This window comes from Salmo salar, chromosome 01 (assembly GCF_965601325.2).
Source record: "Salmo salar chromosome 01, fSalSal1, whole genome shotgun sequence".
NCBI classification, from domain to species: Eukaryota; Metazoa; Chordata; class Actinopteri; order Salmoniformes; family Salmonidae; genus Salmo; species Salmo salar.
Window position 1 is genome coordinate 153,310,103 of NC_138291.1, and position 21,959 is coordinate 153,332,061.

At 42.8% G+C, this 21,959-nt stretch overlaps 1 protein-coding gene across 3 annotated transcripts in view; it reads right to left on the reverse strand.

Moving 5' to 3' along the window:
• LOC106566935 (mediator of RNA polymerase II transcription subunit 13-like) overlaps window positions 1-21,959 on the reverse strand; it is a 158,274-nt gene that overhangs the window by 122,682 nt on the left and 13,633 nt on the right. For all 3 annotated transcript variants that reach the window (XM_014135556.3, XM_014135564.3, XM_014135550.3), the window contains exon 2: window positions 8,709-8,946. In XM_014135556.3, the coding sequence (XP_013991031.1) occupies window positions 8,709-8,946 (238 nt within the window). The remainder of the gene's footprint in view (window positions 1-8,708; window positions 8,947-21,959) is intronic.

Consider the following 21,959-nt stretch of genomic DNA (forward strand, 5'->3'; position numbering starts at 1 on the left):
GACCTCTCCATACTGTGTATGATCTTCATCTGAAACAACGTTGAGACCCCTCCATACTGTGTATGATCTTCATCTGAAACAACGTTGAGAGCCCTCCATACTGTGTATGATCTTCATCTGAAACAACGTTGTGACCTCTCCATACTGTGTATGATCTTCATCTGAAACAACGTTGTGACCTCTCCATACTGTGTATGATCTTCATCTGAAACAACGTTGAGAGCCCTCCATACTGTGTATGATCTTCATCTGAAACAACGTTGTGACCTCTCCATACTGTGTATGATCTTCATCTGAAACAACGTTGAGAGCCCTCCATACTGTGTATGATCTTCATCTGAAACAACGTTGTGACCTCTCCATACTGTGTATGATCTTCATCTGAAACAACGTTGAGACCTCTCCATACTGTGTATGATCTTCATCTGAAACAACGTTGAGAGCCCTCCATAATGTGTATGATCTTCATCTGAAACAACGTTGTGACCTCTTCATACTGTGTATGATCTTCATCTGAAACAACGTTGAGACCCCTCCATACTGTGTATGATTTTCATCTGAAACAACGTTGTGACCTCTCCATACTGTGTATGATCTTCATCTGAAACAACATTGAGAGCCCTCCATACTGTGTATGATCTTCATCTGAAACAACGTTGAGAGCCCTCCATACTGTGTATGATCTTCATCTGAAACAACGTTGTGACCTCTCCATACTGTGTATGATCTTCATCTGAAACAACGTTGAGAGCCCTCCATACTGTGTATGATCTTCATCTGAAACAACGTTGTGACCTCTCCATACTGTGTATGATCTTCATCTGAAACAACGTTGTGACCTCTCCATACTGTGTATGATCTTCATCTGAAACAACGTTGAGAGCCCTCCATACTGTGTATGATCTTCATCTGAAACAACGTTGTGACCTCTCCATACTGTGTATGATCTTCATCTGAAACAACGTTGAGAGCCCTCCATACTGTGTATGATCTTCATCTGAAACAACGTTGAGACCTCTCCATACTGTGTATGATCTTCATCTGAAACAACGTTGAGAGCCCTCCATACTGTGTATGATCTTCATCTGAAACAACGTTGAGAGCCCTCCATACTTTGTATGATCTTCATCTGAAACAACGTTGTGACCTCTTCATACTGTGTATGATCTTCATCTGAAACAACGTTGAGACCCCTCCATACTGTGTATGATCTTCATCTGAAACAACGTTGTGACCTCTTCATACTGTGTATGATCTTCATCTGAAACAACGTTGAGACCCCTCCATACTGTGTATGATCTTCATCTGAAACAACATTGAGAGCCCTCCATACTGTGTATGATCTTCATCTGAAACAACGTTGAGAGCCCTCCATACTGTGTATGATCTTCATCTGAAACAACGTTGTGACCTCTCCATACTGTGTATGATCTTCATCTGAAACAACGTTGAGAGCCCTCCATACTGTGTATGATCTTCATCTGAAACAACGTTGTGACCTCTCCATACTGTGTATGATCTTCATCTGAAACAACGTTGTGACCTCTCCATACTGTGTATGATCTTCATCTGAAACAACGTTGAGAGCCCTCCATACTGTGTATGATCTTCATCTGAAACAACGTTGTGACCTCTCCATACTGTGTATGATCTTCATCTGAAACAACGTTGAGAGCCCTCCATACTGTGTATGATCTTCATCTGAAACAACGTTGAGACCTCTCCATACTGTGTATGATCTTCATCTGAAACAACGTTGAGAGCCCTCCATACTGTGTATGATCTTCATCTGAAACAACGTTGAGAGCCCTCCATACTTTGTATGATCTTCATCTGAAACAACGTTGTGACCTCTTCATACTGTGTATGATCTTCATCTGAAACAACGTTGAGACCCCTCCATACTGTGTATGATCTTCATCTGAAACAACGTTGTGACCTCTTCATACTGTGTATGATCTTCATCTGAAACAACGTTGAGACCCCTCCATACTGTGTATGATCTTCATCTGAAACAACGTTGAGAGCCCTCCATACTGTGTATGATCTTCATCTGAAACAACGTTGGGACCTCTTCATACTGTGTATGAACTTCATCTGAAACAACGTTGTGACCTCTCCATACTGTGTATGATCTTCATCTGAAACCATGTTGAGACCCCTCCATACTGTGTATGATCTTCATCTGAAACAACGTTGAGACCCCTCCATACTGTGTATGATCTTCATCTGAAACAACTTTAACATTTAATCAGAGACACTAACTGGGTACATTAAAGTTAATATTTTTTCATCAATGAGAAATAACACAAACCTTATGTTGTATTTATTGTCCTTTATAAATACAGATGAAAAATCTATTTTTCAAGGGAGACCAGGACGGCAGCAACAAAATAAAACTACTAGTAGAATCTTAGCCAGCACTGAAAATTATAGCCATATAAAGATATACATAGCCATGATAATCATATGCACTAATCTAATGCCATTCCGGCAAGTGGAGCAGATGGTGGGCAGTGGGCAGCAGTGGCCAGCAGTAGGCAGGACCTTGGTACAGTACAGACTGAACACAGAAGATTATGTGATCACAGTGAGACAGGACAGGTGGAGGCAGAGGTCATCCTTCCTCCAGCACTCAAGTACACACACAAATTTGGCATCGTTTATTTCAGAGAACAATTAACTGGGAACCTTATGACCTCTGGCAGCACAGAAACTCCTGCCAATTACGGCCCCCCCCCCCACACACACACACACCACACACACACACACACACACACACACACACACACACACACACACACACACACACACACACACACACACACACACACACACACACACACACAGCCCCTGGGGTTTCACAAAGCATTGCAGGCAGCTCTCTCCTGAGGTCCATAGCCCCTAGCTCCAGCGCTCTGCTCTGACAGAGGACACGTTTCTGTCTGCTATCTGGCACGGCTTTCCATGCTGTTGTTGTGAATGACAAGCCGCCAGCCATCTCTCTCTTTATTTCCTTATCATTGATTATTTTTCTTAGAATTGTCAGTCTATCCACTTGTTGTGTTAAGATCTTTGTTACGCCATCCCATCCTACTGATAACAATCCTTTTCTTTATCAACACCTTTCATCACCTACTTTCCATTTGCTGCTTTCTTCATTTGCTCTCATTACTGGTGGGCAAATACAAATACACCAGATAAGCATGGAAGAAGTGTTTTAGTCAGATAATGAAAAGTGTAGTCTCTACTACAGTGTTTTTACAATTGAGATTAATTTGAGCATACGCATTTGGTTAAAGTTACAGTAGCCTAACTGAATTAATTCAATAACATGTGGAATGTTCTTTCCACATTCATGACACCTGAGTGAATAAGCTGATATGGCTTCTGATCCTGACATGATGAGGTGAATCCTGAAGTTCCTCTCCCCCTCTCCGTTCACCTTGGACACATGATCCTGACATGATGAGGTGAATCCTGAAGTACCTCTCCGTTCACCTTGGACACATGATCCTGACATGATGAGGTGAATCCTGAAGTTCCTCTCCCCCGCTCCGTTCACCTTGGACACATGATCCTGACATGATGAGGTGAATCCTGAAGTACCTCTCCGTTCACCTTGGACACATGATCCTGACATGATGAGGTGAATCCTGAAGTCCCTCTCCGTTTACCTTGGACACATGATCCTGACATGATGAGGTGAATCCTGAAGTTCCTCTCCCCCTCTCCGTTCACCTTGGACACATGATCCTGACATGATGAGGTGAATCCTGAAGTTCCTCTCCGTTCACCTTGGACACATGATCCTGACATGATGAGGTGAATCCTGAAGTTCCTCTCCTCCTCTCCGTTCACCTTGGACACATGATCCTGACATGATGAGGTGAATCCTGAAGTTCCTCTCCCCCTCTCCGTTCACCTTGGACACATGATCCTGACATGATGAGGTGAATCCTGAAGTTCCTCTCCCCCTCTCCGTTCACCTTTGTCACATGATCCTGACATGATGAGGTGAATCCTGAAGTTCCTCTCCCCCTCTCCGTTCACCTTTGTCACATGATCCTGACATGATGAGGTGAATCCTGAAGTTCCTCTCCCCCTCTCCGTTCACCTTGGACACATGCTGTTCAGGTGGAGGAACAGGAGCACCACTGATTGGTGCTCAACATCAACCATCAGGTCATAGTGCCCTTCAGCATGCTGCCAGAGCCTCCAGCACAGTGGAGACCACCATGTTGTCATACAGTGTACCTTCCAAAGACCCTCATTCTTATCAGACTTCACCTTGAAAACTGATCTACACACCACAGTCCCATTGTCAACCATTATGAGGTAAACAACAAATCTGCCTCTAGACCAGTGAAGGGGATCAGATATTACAATGTGAGTCTAAGGTATGGCAAAGCAGAGCCCACAGACAGGGCAAACTGGGTTATGGGAGTCATGAAAACACAAAAATCAAGAGTCCCACAATGAACACAAACAGTCCTAACCATCAAATAACCACACAGTCAAATGTAATAATTACAGTAGCAGCACTGTAGGTTAAGATAGGCAGTGTGCTACGAGGTCTTAACCGCATGTTCGTGGACACAGAGTGACTCATCTCACAGTACGGCGCATCACCGCCTCTCAGGCTGCTCATGCATGACACAACCCACACGGTAGGGCACAGCACATACTGATAAATCACTTCTCCTCCACACGCAAAGGCCCAGAACTACTTCTGACTGTCACTTCACCAAAATCCATTTCTAGATCAGATTACCCACTCCCCATGCTACCAAAAAAGAAAAAGGTAATAAGAGATTCTCATAAAGCAGTATTATTGAGATAGTGAAAATATTGGGCAATTCCACCAGGTCTTAGGACCCTGGGGAGGTTAATCACAGCTGTATGCATTGGGCATGATGTTTAAACACGCCACTGGTTCGACATTGAGCCAATGACAATGGCATACAGAGCCGAGAGAGAGAGCCTGAGACACTGATACCTGAACACACTACCTTAATAATTACCTTAATTACCTTAATAATAGGCAACTTTAATATCCCTATAAAAACATTCAAATGCGGAGTAAAATTTTTGTGCCAGTAATTTAATAAATATTAATTCACCTCATTCCCCATGATGTACTCCTTTAAGCGAAAACTGTGTAAATGTTGCAGTGGTGTAACAGCATATTACATCTGGCTCACAATGAGTATGTATCAGTCCTTAGTGATCAAGGGGAAATGGCAGCTCTCTGCACACCACACAGTGACCATGGGCTAGGTCAGAGGTCAATCCTTCTAGTGGCGGATTCCATCATCCGGATTAAACAGAGAAATTATATTACTGGAACTCTTTTGTCAGTTACATGTTTTCTGAAAGCCAGATATTCCATATTGAAAATACAAGCTATGAATAATGCCATTATCATGAAATACAGTACATCATCAACCTGATTACCAATTCAAAATATAAACGTGGACATACAGTATGCAATGGTATCACTGTATTTAATATTGCATAATATTATTGCATAATATTGCACTGTAAAAAAAAAATCTGACTAGGAAATGTCCATTATTTCATGAAATCATCATTAGATAGACCATATCTCCTCATCTTTATCTAAACCATATCTCCTCATCTTTATCTAAACCATATCTCCTCATCTTTATCTAAAACATATCTCCTCATCTTTATCTAAACCATATATCCTCATCTTTATCTAAACCATATATCCTCATCTTTATCTAAACCATATCTCCTCATATTTATCTACACACTATCTCCTCATCTTTATCTACACACTATCTCCTCATCTTTATCTATACCATATCTCCATCTAAACCATATCTCCTCATCTTTATCTAAACCATATCTCCTCATCTTTATCTAAACCATATCTCTTCATCTTTATCTACACCATATCTCCTCATCTTTATCTAAACCATATCTCCTCATCTTTATCTAAACCATATATCCTCATCTTTATCTAAACCATATCTCCTCATCTTTATCTACACCATATCTCCTCATCTTTATCTACACACTATCTCCTCATCTTTATCTATACCATATGTCCATCTAAACCATATCTCCTCATCTTTATCTAAACCATATCTCCTCATCTTTATCTACACCATATCTCCTCATCTTTAACGAAACCGTATCAAAACGCTAGGGCTAAATAGTTTTTCCCCCTCAAAAGCATTATCTCTGGTCTCCCTCCCAGAGACAGAGGTGTTCCCAGCCAGCCCATTACAATGTTTTTGTCCTGCGCTCTATTCAAGACCCTCGACCTTTGGCTCCCTGTGTCTCCCAGGCCAGCTGCACAGAGGTCCCTGTGTGGAGACATGCCAGGGAATAATGGAGGAAGAATTGCAGGGGGAGAAGAGAGGGAGAGGAGGTTAGAGGAGGGGAGAGGGGATGGTGGGGTAACCAAGGTCTGGAAACCCTTGAGTTCAGAGCTGATTCAGAGGAATGAAGGGATGAAGGGGGTACGTTTGTTTGGTTTGTGAGTGACTGAGTGAGGTGGACTGGATCTCTTGGTAACGGAGGCCACAGTATAGCAGTCCTACGCTCTGCACTGACCGTTCGTCACACACCTAAAACCTCCGCTTTATTTTCTCCCACGCTTCATCTGATAAGCAGGAAGCCCTACATTCCCTCCCTGCTCCCTGCCATAAAACACACACACACAGACACAGAGAGAGGACACAGGCATCCCCTGCTAAGAGCAACCACTGCGCTGGTGGACTGCCTCTGCAGCAGAGAGACATTAGCAGCGGTGAAATCCTACAGAGGTTATGCAATCAGCAGCAGCACCACAGTGTTTTCTCCTGTATACACTATTTTGGCCAATGACGAGAATCGATGAGTGGCGAGGAACGACAAGCCTGAAGATTAGTGGACTAACCTCATGCTGTCCTCCTCCTCCTCTCAGCATTTCATCTCATTTCATTAAATGCATCAGATACATAGATGCTGTTGCTTTATGTAATCTCCGGATCAGGCGTTGGCCCAGCCTCAGAGAGAGAGAGAGAGAGAGAGAGAGAGAGAGAGAGAGAGAGACTGTGTGGGGACAGAGAGAGAGCGAGAGAGAGAGAGAGAGAGAGAGAGAGAGAGAGAGGAGAGAGAGACTGTGTGGGGACAGAGAGAGAGCGAGAGAGAGAGAGAGAGAGAGAGACAGGAGAGAGAGAGAGAGAGAGAGAGAGAGAGACAGGAGAGAGAGAGAGAGAGAGAGAGAGAGAGAGAGAGAGAGAGAGAGAGAGACAGGAGAGAGAGAGAGAGAGAGAAGTCACTGCAGCCCTAGAGAAACAGGGATATGATGACCCCCTCGGATACCAAAAAGGACACTACGATTGTTCTTCCAGTCCTCCATCACACACTTTAACGGATTCCACATTATAACTGCAAATGAATTAGCAAAGAATGAATCTACCCCTTAATTAGCGATTCATTTCTCACTTCTAAAGTGCTGTATTGTCTAGTATTATTAATAAGGCTCACTCAAGGCAAATATTGTAAAAGAGGGTAGACGTGTGACATGTTGTGAAGAATATTATCATAATGTGATGCAGAGTGAATGTTTCTCTCTGTGGCTTTTGATGATTTTATAAACAATCCCCCTGAAACAACAGATCCTTTGTTTAATTGGGCATGTCAAGAGGATCACAAGAAATTCTTATTAACAATCCAGATGCTCATAAATATCAATAGCTGTAACTTTGCACATATTAATGCATTTCACTACTTTTCCAAGATGGACACACTTTCGGAATTTTTCTTTCACTGAGGCGTTGCTTATCAATATCTCCGGGATAATGAGTATCTCAAAATAAACTCCCTTCCTAGTGTTGAAATAGCCAACAACAACAATGGAAACAGTAGAGGTTACAAATCTGTGATTTCATTATGTACAGTCCATTTCCCACCACAGCAGGGAAGACACACACCCAAACAAGTTAAATAAACTCCTAAACAAGATCCAGCAACGTTGATCCATACAAAGGCATCACCGTTCATTCATGTCACCTTTCATGAAGAAGAGAAAGAGGGATGAATCTTCTATCTGCTACTGTCTTCTCATCACATCTCTAACTCTCCACTACACCACCCTCTATCTTCCCCTTCCTCCTTTCCTCCTCTCCTCTCCTCTCCGCCTCTCCTCTCCTCTCTCTTCTGCTTTACTCTGTACTCCTCTCCTCTACCTTCTTCCATCTCTCTGCTATACTACCCAAACCTTTCCATAAACCAATGCTTCTCTCCTTCCTCTCGTTCCCTCTCTTTTCCCTCTCTTCCCCTGGCTTAGTCAATAAGCTGGGGTTCCCTGCTGCACATGTGCAGCCAGATAATGCAAATGCTTCTATAAATAGAGGCGATAGTGCTGAGAGTGGCACTCTTTCGGGTGAGATATCTTTGGGTAATGCACACACACAGACACGCAAGGATCCGAACAATAGCAAGACAAATCCACTTAGGTAGTCTGTTACTGTGTGCTTCATCACAGACTCTCCTGAGCCAGCACAATGCTACACAACACAACACAGTACATCACACCACAGAACACAATGCTACACAACAAACAATACTAAACATAAAATCTCAGATTCTGTCACAATTTCTAACACGTATAGACCCAGAAGATGAGAGTATGAATGTGCAGCAGTTCTCAGCAGCTCCCAGCAGCTCTCAGCAGCGGGGGGGCTCACCTTCCAGCTCGTGATGGATGACGTCAGAGAGGTTGGGCTCGTCGCCCCACCAGAAGATCCACAGCTCTTTGGCGTCAGGCTTGACTTTGCGGCGCCACACACACAGGAGGTTGGCCTGCACGCAGCGCATGAAGCTGCGCAGCACCGGGTCGTCCTGGGCTGGTGCCGAGATCACCGGCCCGTACTCGCCGCCGCCACGGAAGCTGTAGCACCTCCACTTGATGCCCGTCAGCTCTGCCTGGAGCAGAAGAGAAAGAGAGTTATTATTACTTCTGTATACTGTCATCAGTATCAATAAAGTTCATTGAATTACAATACACAAAGAGAGACAGAGTGTTATTATTACTTCTGTATACTGTCATCAGTATCAATAAAGTTCATTGAATTACAATACACAAAGAGAGACAGAGTGTTATTATTACTTCTGTATACTGTCATCAGTATCAATAAAGTTCATTGAATTACAATACACAAAGAGAGACAGAGTGTTATTATTACTTCTGTATACTGTCATCAGTATCAATAAAGTTCATTGAATTACAATACACAAAGAGAGACAGAGTGTTATTATTACTTCTGTATACTGTCATCAGTATCAATAAAGTTCATTGAATTACAATACACAAAGAGAGACAGAGTGTTATTATTACTTCTGTATACTGTCATCAGTATCAATAAAGTTCATTGAATTACAATACACAAAGAGAGACAGAGTGTTATTATATTTGTACACTGTAATCATTTTTGTATTATCATAATTAGTACCAATAAAGTTGGTTGAATTGTAATTGAGTGGTGGATTACTGTAATGAAAGAGAAGAGTGGCCTCAATATGACATAACCACAAACTAATACTCTAGGACTGATCCCACTATAAATCAACATTTCCACCTCAATGACTATGCCCTGTAAACATTATTGAAAAGGTTTAGAATTGAATGACATTGACATGATAAATTCATTATAAAACCCTATTCTATCCTTGTAATCTGAGACAACTGATGCACCCTTTGTAGCTCTTTCATGTCAAATAAAGTTGTATACAATGTTAAGTGAATAATGGGCTGCTACATTTACGTTAAATATACTGTAACCTAGAGCTCTATGGCATTCCTGCTAACAGGGCTCTGATTTCTGCCTTGTAACGGGAATAAATCCAAGGCTACTAGGCAGTGCTGTAAGTGTTCTACTCATATGAATCATATTATCTTCACCATAGCCGTTGTAAATGAATATACTGCGTAGTATGACACCCGAATAGGCATGTGTGAGAAAGAGAGAAAAGGAGAGAGGGAGGGAGAGATTAAGAGAGAGCAACAGAGAAAAAGAAAGGAAGACAAGGAGCAAGAGAAGAAGGGGGAGAAATTGTGTCAGGGTCAATCACTGGAGCACAGTCAGTGTCTGACATCTTCTCAATTTCATTTGATGGAATGTAACACGTTTATGTAGCCTGTCAGAGGGCTGGGGGAGTGAGGTAGTCGGCAGCCTTGTCAAATAGGACGTTTGTTCAATCTATCGATGAGCAGTAAAAAGGACAACCCCACTGCACCAGGGAGAGGGGTCTTTAAACAGACGCGAAGACACACAAAGGACACAGAGGATAGATTTTCTCAGACAGGAAAACAGTCTGGCCAGGGTGGAACATTGCCGTCATGTGTACAGAGTCTGTCGTTTCACTTCTGTGGGTTTTATTTATATACAATAAACAACGGACCGTTGATCCGCATTAGGAAACGATGGTTGAAAACCGTTAAGTCTCTCTCCACAAGAGACATTGATTTTGCTTTTGAATGCAACTCAATATCACAGAGTCTTCAAATTAGGCTCCAGTGCGGGTGTCTATGAAGAACAAGGCTAAGAATGAACATCTTACAAAGGCTGCGTTCAATACCCACTGAGGCTGATTTGGCAGGATAAGGGAGACCTCTCGGAGAGTCACGCTGCCAGGGCTAGGCTCCTCCCCTGTGTTCAGCCAGCTGTGAGGGCCTAGCTTGGCACGCCGTCCTGGCTGGCACCATGCCACCCCTCACCAACTTTCAGAAAAGAATACTGTCTGTCCCATTGGAGCTTGATGGAAGAACAGGCTACATGGAAACACGCAGCAAAATAGGGCACCTTGCTGGAAAAATAGATCTCAATGTGCTTATGTGGTTGGAAAGATGGGGTGGAGGGTCCCAGCTTTAAAAAAAGGGCATGTGTGTGTGTTTGTGTGTGTGAGGGGGTGGAGGGGTCAGAATCTCACTCCTACCAACATGTGACCACCATGAGCCTAGGGGAAGGGACGTTCCCTCCTGCAGCTGCTACACGTGTGTGTGTGTGTGTGTGTGTGTGTGTGTGTGTGTGTGTGTGTGTGTGTGTGTGTGTGTGTGTGTGTGTGTGTGTGTGTGTGTGTGTGTGTGTGTGTGTGTGTGTGTGCGTGCGAAATTGTCTTTCTGTAGTCTATACAGTATAGCATACAAGTGTTTTTGGTGGAACAGCCCCTGTGAAAAATATGCCTCGTAATTACAAGGCCACTCTTCCATAATGACAGAGTGTGTGTAATCTGAGATATAAACATTGGCAAGTCGATAATCTGGCCTAAAAATAGGCCCGGATGTGCTTCTTCCAAAGCAAAGGAGCAGACATCCACCATCCGCTGGAGTCACTCTGTGTGAATGTGAAAACCTTAGACACAGAATCTGACAGGGGTCACTTCTAAACCTGAAACAGGTTCACTGGGAGGCCATGTAGGGTCTCTGTATGGCTGAGACTGCACTGTACACCCCTAGCATCACTAAGGTAGCTGGACTCTGTAGCTACAATTCAAATGATCCTATCAATTACCCTCATGACCCCATTGAATCTCCTGCTATAGGATAATACATTAGCACAGTATAGGACAGTGGGGTAAATTGAGCCAAATGGGTAAATTGAGCCACCCTGGTCTGCAAGAAACCATACACAAAATGAACTCTATCATTTGACCAAATATTTAGGAAAAGTTAATTATTTCATGGAGTCTGTGAAGGAAGAAACCACATGGAAAAAGTGGTAAGCAAGTTAGGTCCCAAAAAAGTATTTTCACCAAGTCAAATGCCTTTATTGTGTTAGAGGTTTCATGATGCTTGTATCTGAACCAAAGTAGATAGTTTTAAGATTGTTATATACATCAGTTGAAGTCCATATAAGCTTCAATATGAGGTCCTAAACCTAGCATGAAAGTGAATCCTTGTAGGTGTGTGGGCCAATATAAAGTACGAGTCAAAAGTTTGGACACACCTACTCACTCAAGGGTTTTTCTTTATTTTTACTATTTACTACATTGTAGAATAATAGTGAAGACATCAAAACTATGAAATAACACATATGGAACAATGTAGAATCCAAAAAAGTGTAAAAACAAATGAAAATATATTTTATATTTGAGATTCTTCAAAGTAGCCACCCTTTGCCTTGATGACAACCAGCTTCACCTGGAATGCTTTTCCAACAGTCTTGAAGGAGTTAACACATATGCTGAGCACTTGTTGGCTGTTTTTCCTTCACTTTGCAGTCTAACTCATCCCAAACCATCTCAATTGGGTTGAAGTCGGGTGATTGTGGAGGCCAGGTCATCTGATGCAGCACTCCATCACTCTCCTTCTTGGTCAAATAGCCCTTACACCGCCTGGAGGTGTGTTGGGTCATTGTCCTGTTGAAAAACAAATGATAGTCCCACTAAGCGCAAACCTGGTGGGATGGTGTATCGCTGCAGAATACTGTGGTAGCCATGCTGGGTAACAGTGCCTTGAATTCTAAATAAATCACTGACAGTGTCACCAGCAAAGCACCCCCACACCATCACACCTATTCTTCCATGCTTCACGGTGGGAACCACACATGCAGAGATCATCCGTTCACCTACTCTGCATCTCACAAAGATACTGACAAAAATCTCAAATTTGGACTCATCAGACCAAAAAACAGATTTCCATCGGTCTAAAGTCCAGTGCTCGTGTTTTCTGGCCCAAGCAATTCTCTTCTTCGTATTGGTGTCCTTTAGTAGTGCTTTCTTTGCAGCAATTCGACCATGAAGGCCTGATTCACGCAGTCTCCTCCGAACAGTTGATGTTGAGATGTGTCTGTTATACTTGAACTCCGTGAAGCATTTATTTGGGCTGCAATCTGAGGCTGGTATCTCTAATGAACTTATCCTCTGCAGCAGAGGTAACTCTGGGTCTTCCTTTCTTGTGGCGGTCCTCATGAGAGCCAGTTTCATCATAGCGCTTGATGGTTTTTGCGACTGCACTTGAAGAAACTTTCAAAGTTCTTGACATTTTCCGGATTGACTTCATGTCTTAAAGTAATGGTGGACTGTCGTTTCTCTTTGCTTATTTGAGCTGTTCTTGCCAGAATATGGACTTGGTCTTAGGGCTATCTTCTGTATACCACCCCTACCTTGTCACAACACAACTGATTGGCTCAAACGTATTAAGAAGGAAAGAAATTCCACAAATTAAATTTTAACAAGGCACACCTGTTAATTGAAAAGAATTCCAGGTAACTACCTCATGAAGCTGGTTGAGAGAATGCCAAGAGTGTGCAATGCTGACATCAAGGCAAAGGGTGGCTACTTTGAAGAATCTAAAATCTAAAATATATTTTGATTTGTTTAACCTCTTACATCTAGACGTTCCGCTAGCGGAACACCTGCTCCAATATCCAATGATGGGCGTGGCGCGAAATACAAACTCCTCTAAAATCCGAAAACTTCCATTTTTCAAACATATGACTATTTTACAGCATTTTAAAGACAAGACTCTCGTTAATCTAACCACACTGTCCGATTTCAAAAAGGCTTTACAGCGAAAGCAAAACATTAGATTATGTCAGCAGAGTATCCAGCCAGAAATAATCAGACACCCATTTTTCAAGCTAGCATATAATGTCACAAAAAACAAAACCACAGCTAAATGCAGCACTAACCTTTGATGATCTTCATCAGATGACAACCCTAGGACATTATGTTATACAATGCATGCATGTTTTGTTCAATCAAGTTCATATTTATATCAAAAACCAGCTTTTTTACATTAGCATGTGACGTTCAGAACTAGCATACCCCCCGCAAACATCCGGTGAATTTACTAAATTACTCACGATAAACGTTCACAGAAAACATAACAATTATTTTAAGAATTATAGATACAGAACTCCTCTATGCACTCGATATGTCCGATTTTAAAATAGCTTTTCGGTGAAAGCACATTTTGCAATATTCTCAGTAGATAGCCCAGCCATCACGGCTAGCCATTTAGACACCGACCAAGTTTAGCCCTGACCAAACTCCGATTTACTATTACAAAAGTTTGATTACCTTTGTTGTCTTCGTCAGAATGCACTCCCAGGACTGCTACTTCAATAACAAATGTTGGTTTGGTCCAAAATAATCCATCGTTATATCCAAATAGCGGCGTTTTGTTCGTGCGTTCAAGACACTATCCGAAGTGTAAATAAGGGTCACGAGCATGGCGCAATTCGTGACAAAAGATTTCTAAATATTCCATTACCGTACTTCGAAGCATGTCAAGCGCTGTTTAAAATCAATTTTTATGCCATTTTTCTCGTAAAAAAAACGATAATATTCCGACCGGGAATCTGCGTTTAGGTAAACAGACGAAAGAAAACAAAGCATTCTGTCGACGCGGGCACGAGCCTGAGTCTCACAGTACTGTAACCAGCCACTACCCAAACGCGCTACTTTTTTTCAACCAGAGCCTGCAAAGCCACGATTCAGCTTTTTGCCGCCTTCTGAGAGCCCATGGGAGCCGTAGGAAGTGTCATGTGACAGCAGAGATCCTCTGTAATGGATAGAGATAATCAAGAAGGGCAAGAAATTGTCAGACAGGCCACTTCCTGCATGGAATCTTCTCAGGTTTTGGCCTGCCAAATGAGTTCTGTTATACTCACAGACACCATTCAAACAGTTTTAGAAACTTTGGAGTGTTTTCTATCAAAAGCTAATAATTATATGCATATTCTGGTTTCTGGGCAGGAGTAATAATCAGATTAAATCGGGTACGTTTTTTATCCGGCTGTGAAAATACTGCCCCCTAGCCATAACAGGTTAACACTTTTTTGGTTACTACATGATTCCATATGTGTTATTTCATAGTTTTGATGTCTTCACTATTATTCCACAATGTAGAAAATCGTAAAAAATTAAGAAAACCCCTTGAATGAGTAGGTGTGTCCAAACCTTGGACTGGTACTGTAGTCCAAATGTTTGTCTTGGGGTAAGTTGAGCCAAAGGCCATGGGGTAAGTCTTGCGAAGAGACAACTGTTTTTAAACAAGCTATCCTTTCAAACTGTAACGTTTACATGCATTCTGATTATTTCCACAACATCCTGAAATATTTGGAGATATCTTTGTATCATCGGATGGGGCCACAGTGTCTTCTGATCCCTCCTGTCTCAGCCTCCAGTATTTATGCTGCAGTAGTTTATGTGTCGGGGGGCTAGGGTCAGTCTGTTACATCTGGAGTATTTCTCTTGTCTTATCCGGTGTCCTGTGTGAATTTAAATATGCTCTCTCTAATTCTCTCTTTCCCTCTTTCTTTCTTTCTCTCGGAGGACCTGAGCCCTAGGACCATGCCTCAGGACTACCTGGCATGAAGACTCCTTGCTGTTCCCAGTCCACCTGGCCATGCTGCTGCTCCAGTTTCAACTGTTCTGCCTGCGGCTATGGAACCCTGACCTGTTCACCGGACGTGCTTGTTGCATCCTCGACAACTACTATGATTATTATTATTTGACCATGCTGGTCATTTATGAACATTTTAACATCTTGACCATGTTCTGTTATAATATTCACCCGGCACAGCCAGAAGAGGCCACCCCTCATAGCCTGGTTCCTCTCTAGGTTTCTTCCTAGGTTTTTGGCCTTTCTAGGGAGTTTTTCCTAGGGAGTTTTTCCTAGCCACCGTGCTTCTTTCACATGCATTGCTTGCTGTTTGGGGTTTTAGGCTGGGTATCTGTACAGCACTTTGAGATATCAGCTGATGTACGAAGGGCTATATAAATACATTTGATTTGATTTGATTTGATTTAAAAAGAATACTATATTTCCCTTTACGGAGTGATGCTGAATGTAAAATAAATGTCTCAACTCACCACACTCTCCCCTACCTCTCTCTCCCCCACACACACACACACACCACACACACACACACACACACACACACACACACACACACACACACACACACACACACACACACACACACACACACACACACACACAGAGTATACCAAACATTAGGAACACCTTCCTAATATTGAGTTGGGGTATGGACTCTACAAGGTGTCGAAAGCGTTCCACAGGGATGCTGGCCCATGTTGACTCCAATGCTTCCCACAGTTGTGTCAAGTTGGCTGGATGTCTTTTGGGTGGTGGACCATTCTTGAAACACATGGGAAACCGTTGAGCGTAAAAAAGCCAGCAGCATTGCAGTTCTTGACACAAACCCGTGTGCCTGGCACCTACTACCATACTCCGTTCAAAGGCACTTCGATATTTTGTCTTGCCCATTCACCCTCTCAATGACACACATACACAATCCATGACTCCATTGTCTCAAGGCTTAACCTTTCTCCTTCCCTTCATCTACACTGATTGAAGTGGATTTAACAAGTGACATCAATATGAGATCATAGCTTTCACAAGGCTTCACCTGGTCAGTCTATGTAATGGAAAGAGTAGGTGTTCTTAATGTTTTGTTTACTCAGTGTATACACACACCAGAGCTGTGATGCAGATTAAGGGTGTTTAAAAGCAATGCCTCGCATCCAAAGGCCCAATTTCTGGTTGTCGGTCGGCAAGAGTAATTTTATCTAATGATAACAGGAGTGATGTGTTAATGAGGCGTTTGTGTGTAGGCCCAGGGCAGGTTTCTGTGCAGCCTGGGAGCAAAGGAGCAGCTGCTCTATCTTCCGCTAGCCTGCAAGGCCTGAAACTACTCCCAGTTGACCATAGGCACAGATCTAGGATCAGCTGAAATCAACTAACCCTGTAGGGGCCAACCTACTGTAGTCTATACTACAAGTCATTAGTGAACAATGGGTGAGTCCCAGTTACCCATAGGCACATATCTAGGATCAGCTTAACCTCCCCAAATCCTGGTCTTTACTAATAGTGGGAAAATGCCAAACTGACCTTAGATCAGTGTCTAAGGACAATCTCATCCTACATTGACTCACGCCCGGTCATGACAGCACAGACAGAGCTAGTGAGAGGGCCAGTGCCATTTTATCCCTCATAATACGAGGGAACACAAATCACTCATAACACGTGGAAACAACCAGAGTTTCTTCCACTCCACTGCCAGTCACCTAGATTTAAAAAAAAATTACCATGGAAAATAAAAACAGCACTGTTTCAAGCACCTTGTTTACCGGCCCTTAGTTCTCCCATATCTGAATGAACACAATGCAAAAAAAATGGGATTTTCCTTCAGTCACAGAAAGAATTCGGAGGTCTGACCTTCCTCTAACCTCCACTATCTCACTTTTCTCTTCTCTTGCACTCAATCTCTCACTTATCTGTGTGGCAGGGCTGCTTTTGTACTATAGACCTTGTGATTGACAACAGCAACAAGAGAGAAGTGCGATCTCTCCCCGATCTGAAGAGAAGAGATGAATCTAACTGTGAGTTTTCAGTGGATACAGTTGAAGTCAGAAGTTTACATACACTTAGGTTGAAGTCATTAAAACTCGTTTTTCAACCACTCCACAAATGTCTTGTTAACAAACTATAGTTTTGGCAAGTCTGTTAGGACATCTACTTTGTGCATGAAACAAGTAATTTTTCTAACAATTGTTTACAGACAGATTATTTCACTTACAACTCACTGTATCACAATTCCAGTGGGTCAGAAGTTTACATACACTAAGTTGACTGTGCATTTAAACAGCTTGGAAAATTAAAGAAAACGATGTCATGGCTTTAGAAGCTTCTGATAGACTAATTGACATCATTTGAGTCAATTGGAGGTGTACCTGTGGATGTATTTCAAGGCCTACCTTCAAACTCAGTGCCTCTTTGCTTGATATCATGGGAAAATTAAAAGAACTCAGCCAAGACATCAGAAAAACAATTGTAGACCTCCACAAGTCTGGTTCATCCTTGGGAGCAATTTCCAAGCGCCTGAAGGTACCACGTTCATCTGTACAAACAATAGTACGCAAGTTTAATCACCATGGGACCACGCAGCCGTCATACAACTCAGGAAGGAGACACGTTCTGTCTCCTAGAGATGAACGTAGTTTGGTGCGAAAAGTGCAAAATAATCCCAGAACAACAACAAAGGACCTTGTGAAGATATAATCTATATCCACAGTAAAACGAGTCCTATATCGACACACAGTGAGGGAAAAAAGTACTTGATCCCCTGCTGATTTTGTACGTTTGCTCACTGAAAAAGAAATGATCAGTCTATCATTTTAATGGTAGGTTTATTTGAACAGTGAGAGACAGAATAACAACAAAAAAATCCAGAAAAACGCATGTCAAAAATGTTATAAAATGATTTGCATTAAAATTATAGACTGATCATTTCTTTGTCAGTGGGCAAACGTACAAAATCAGCAGGGGATCAAATACTTTTTTTCCCTCACTGTAACCTGAAAGCCCGCTCAGCAAGGAAGAAAGAAAGAAGCCACTGCTCCAAAACCACCATAAAAAAGTCAGACTACGGTTTGCAACTGCACATGGGGACAAAGATCGTACTTTTTGGAGAAATAACCTCTGGTCTGATGAAACAAAAATAGAACTGTTTGGCCATAATGACCATCATTATGTTTGGAGGAAAAAGGAGAATGCTTACAAGCTGAAGAACACCATCCCAACCGTGAAGCACAGGGGTGGCAGCATCATGTTGTGGGGGTGCTTTGCTGCAGGAGGGACTGGTGCACTTCACAAAATAGATGGCATCATGAGGAAAGAAAATTATGTGGATATATTGAAGCAACATCTCAAGACATCAATCAGGAAGTTAAAGCGTGGTTGCAAATGGGTCTTCCAAATGGACAATGACCCCAAGCATACTTCCAAAGTTGTGGCAAAATGGCTTAAGGACAACAAAGTCGAGGTACTGGAGTGGCCATCACAAAGCCCTGACCTCACCCAAGTTAAACAATTTAAAGGCAATGCTATCAAATACTAATTGAGTGTAACTTCTGACCCACTGGGAATGTGATGAAAGAAATAAAAGCTGAAATAAATCATTCTCTCTACTATTATTCTGACATTTCACATTCTTAAAATAAAGTGGTGATCCTAACTAACCTAAGACAGAGAATTTTACTAGGATTAAATTTCAGAAATTGTGAAAAAGTGAGTTTAAATGTATTTGGCTCATGTGTATGTAAACTTCTGACTTCAACTGTATATAGTACCAGTCAAAATTTGACACACCTACTCAATGAAGGGTTTGTCTTTATTTTTACTATTTTCTACATCATAGAGTAATAGTGAAGACATCAAAACTAATTGAAATGCATTTCAATTAACAGGTGTGCCTTGTTAAAGTTAATTTGTGGAATTTCTTTCCTTCTTAACGCCAATCAGTTGTGTTGTGACAAGGTAGGGGTGGTATACAGAAGATGGTCAAATATCAAGTCCATATTCTGGCAAGAACAGCTCAAATAAGCAAAGAGAAAGGACAGTCCATCATTACTTTAAGACATGAAGATCAGTCAATCCGGAAAATGTCAAGAAATCTGAAAGTTTCTTCAAGTGCAGTCGCAAAAACCATCAAGCGCTATGATGAAACTGGCTCTCATGAGGACTGCCACAGGAAAGGAAGACCCAGAGTTACCTCTGCTGCAGAAGATAAGTTCATTACTGTTACCAGCCTCAGAAATTGCAGCCCAAATAAAAGCTTCAAGTAACAGACACATCTCAACATCAACCGTTCAGAGAAGACTGGGTGAATCAGGCCTTCATGGTCGAATTGCTGCAAAGAAACCACTACTAAAGGACACCAATAAGAAGAAGAGACTTGCTTGGGCCAAGAAACACAAGCAATGGGCATTAGACTGGTGGAAATCTGTCCTTTGATCTGATGAGTCCAAATTTGAGATTTTTGGTTCCAACCGCTGTGTCTATCTGAGACGCAGAGTAGGGGAACGGATGATCTCCGCATGTGTGGTTCCCACCGTGAAGCATGGAGCAGGAGGTGTGATGGTATGGGGGTGCTTTGCTGGTGACACTGTCTGTGATTTATTTAGAATTCAAGGGACACTTAACCAGCATGGCTACCACAGTATTCTGCAGCGATACGCCATACCATCTGGTTTGCGCTTAGTGGGACTATCATTTGTTTTCAACAGGACAATGACCCAACATGTCTCCTGGCATTGTAAGGGCTACTTACATTTGACCAAGAAGGAGAGTGATGGAGTGCTGCTTAGATAACCTGGCCTCCACAATCACCCGACCTCAACCCAGTTGAGATGGTTTGGGATGAGTTGGACCGCAAAGTGAAGGAAAAGCAGCCAACAAGCGCTCAGCATATGTGAGAACTCCTTCAAGACTGTTGGAAAAGCATTCCAGGTGAAGCTGGTTGAGAGAGCCAACGTGAGTAAAACATTTAAACGTGTAAACCCTCGCAAGGCTGCCGGCCCAGACGGCATCCCCAGCCGCGTCCTCAGAGCATGCGCAGACCAGCTGGCTGGTGTGTTTACGGACATATTCAATCAATTCTTATCCCAGTCTGCTGTTCCCACATGGTTCAAGAGGGCCACCATTGTTCCTGTTTCCAAGAAAGCTAAGGTAACTGAGCTAAATGACTATCACCCCGTAGCACTCACTTCCGTCATCATGAAGTGCTTTGAGAGACTAGTCAAGGACCATATCACCTCCACCCTACCTGACACCCTAGACCCACTCCAATTTGCTTACCGCCCCAATAGGTCCACAGACGACACAAGCATGTAAGAATGCTGTTCATCGACTACAGCTCAGCATTTAACACCATAGTACCCTCCAAACTCGTCATTAAGCTGGGTCTCGACCCCGCCCTGTGCAACTGGGTCCTGGACTTCCTGACGGGCCGCCCCCAGGTGGTGAGGGTAGGTAACAACATCTTCACCCCGCTGATCCTCAACACTGGGGCCCCACAAGGGTGCGTTCTCAGCCCTCTCCTGTACTCCCTGTTCACCCATGACTGCGTGGCCATGCACGCCTCCAACTCAATCATCAAGTTTGCAGACGAAACACTACAGTGGTAGGCTTGATTACCAAAAACGACGATACAGCCTACAGGGAGGAGGTGAGGGCCCTCGGAGTGTGGTGTCAGGAAAATAACCTCACACTCAATGTCAACAAAACAAAAGAGATGATCGTGGACTTCAGGAAACAGCAGAGGGAGCGGCCCCCTATCCACATCAACGGGACTGTAGTGGAGAAAGTGCAAAGTTTTAAGTTCCTCGGCGTACACATCCCGGACAAACTGAAATGCTACACCTACACAGACAGCATGGTGAAGAAGGCGCAGCAGCGCCTCTTCAACCTCAGGAGGCTGAATAAATTTGGCTTGTCACCAAAAACACTCACAAACTTTTACAGATGCACAATTGAGAGCATCCTGTCGGGCTGTATTATCGCCTGGTACGGCAACTGCTCCACCCACAACCGTAAGGCTCTCCAGAGGGTAAACTACCTGCCCTTCAGGTCACCTACACCACCCGATGTCACAGGAAGGCCAAAAAGAGAATCAAGGACAACAACCACCCGAGCCACTGCCTGTTCACCCCGCTATCATCCAGAAGGCGAGGTCAGTACAGGTGCATCAAAGCTGGGACCGAGAGACTGAAAACAGCTTCTATCTCAAGGACATCAGACTGTTAAACATCCATCACTAACATTGAGTGGCTGCTGCCAACATACTGACTCATCTCTAGCCATTTTAAGAATGAAAAACTGATGTAATAAATGTATCACTAGACACTTTAAACAATGCCACTTTTTACAATGTTTACATACCCTACATTGCTCATCTCATATGTATATACTGTACTCTATACCATCTACTGCATCTTGCCTATGCTGTTCGGCCATCGCTCATTCATATATTTTTATGTACATATTCTTATTCATTCCTTTACACTTGTGTGTATAAGGTAGTTGTTGTGAAATTGTTAGGTTAGATTACTTGTTAGATATTACTGCATGGCCGGAACTAGAAGCACAAGCATTTCACTACACTCGCATTAACATCTGCTAACCATGT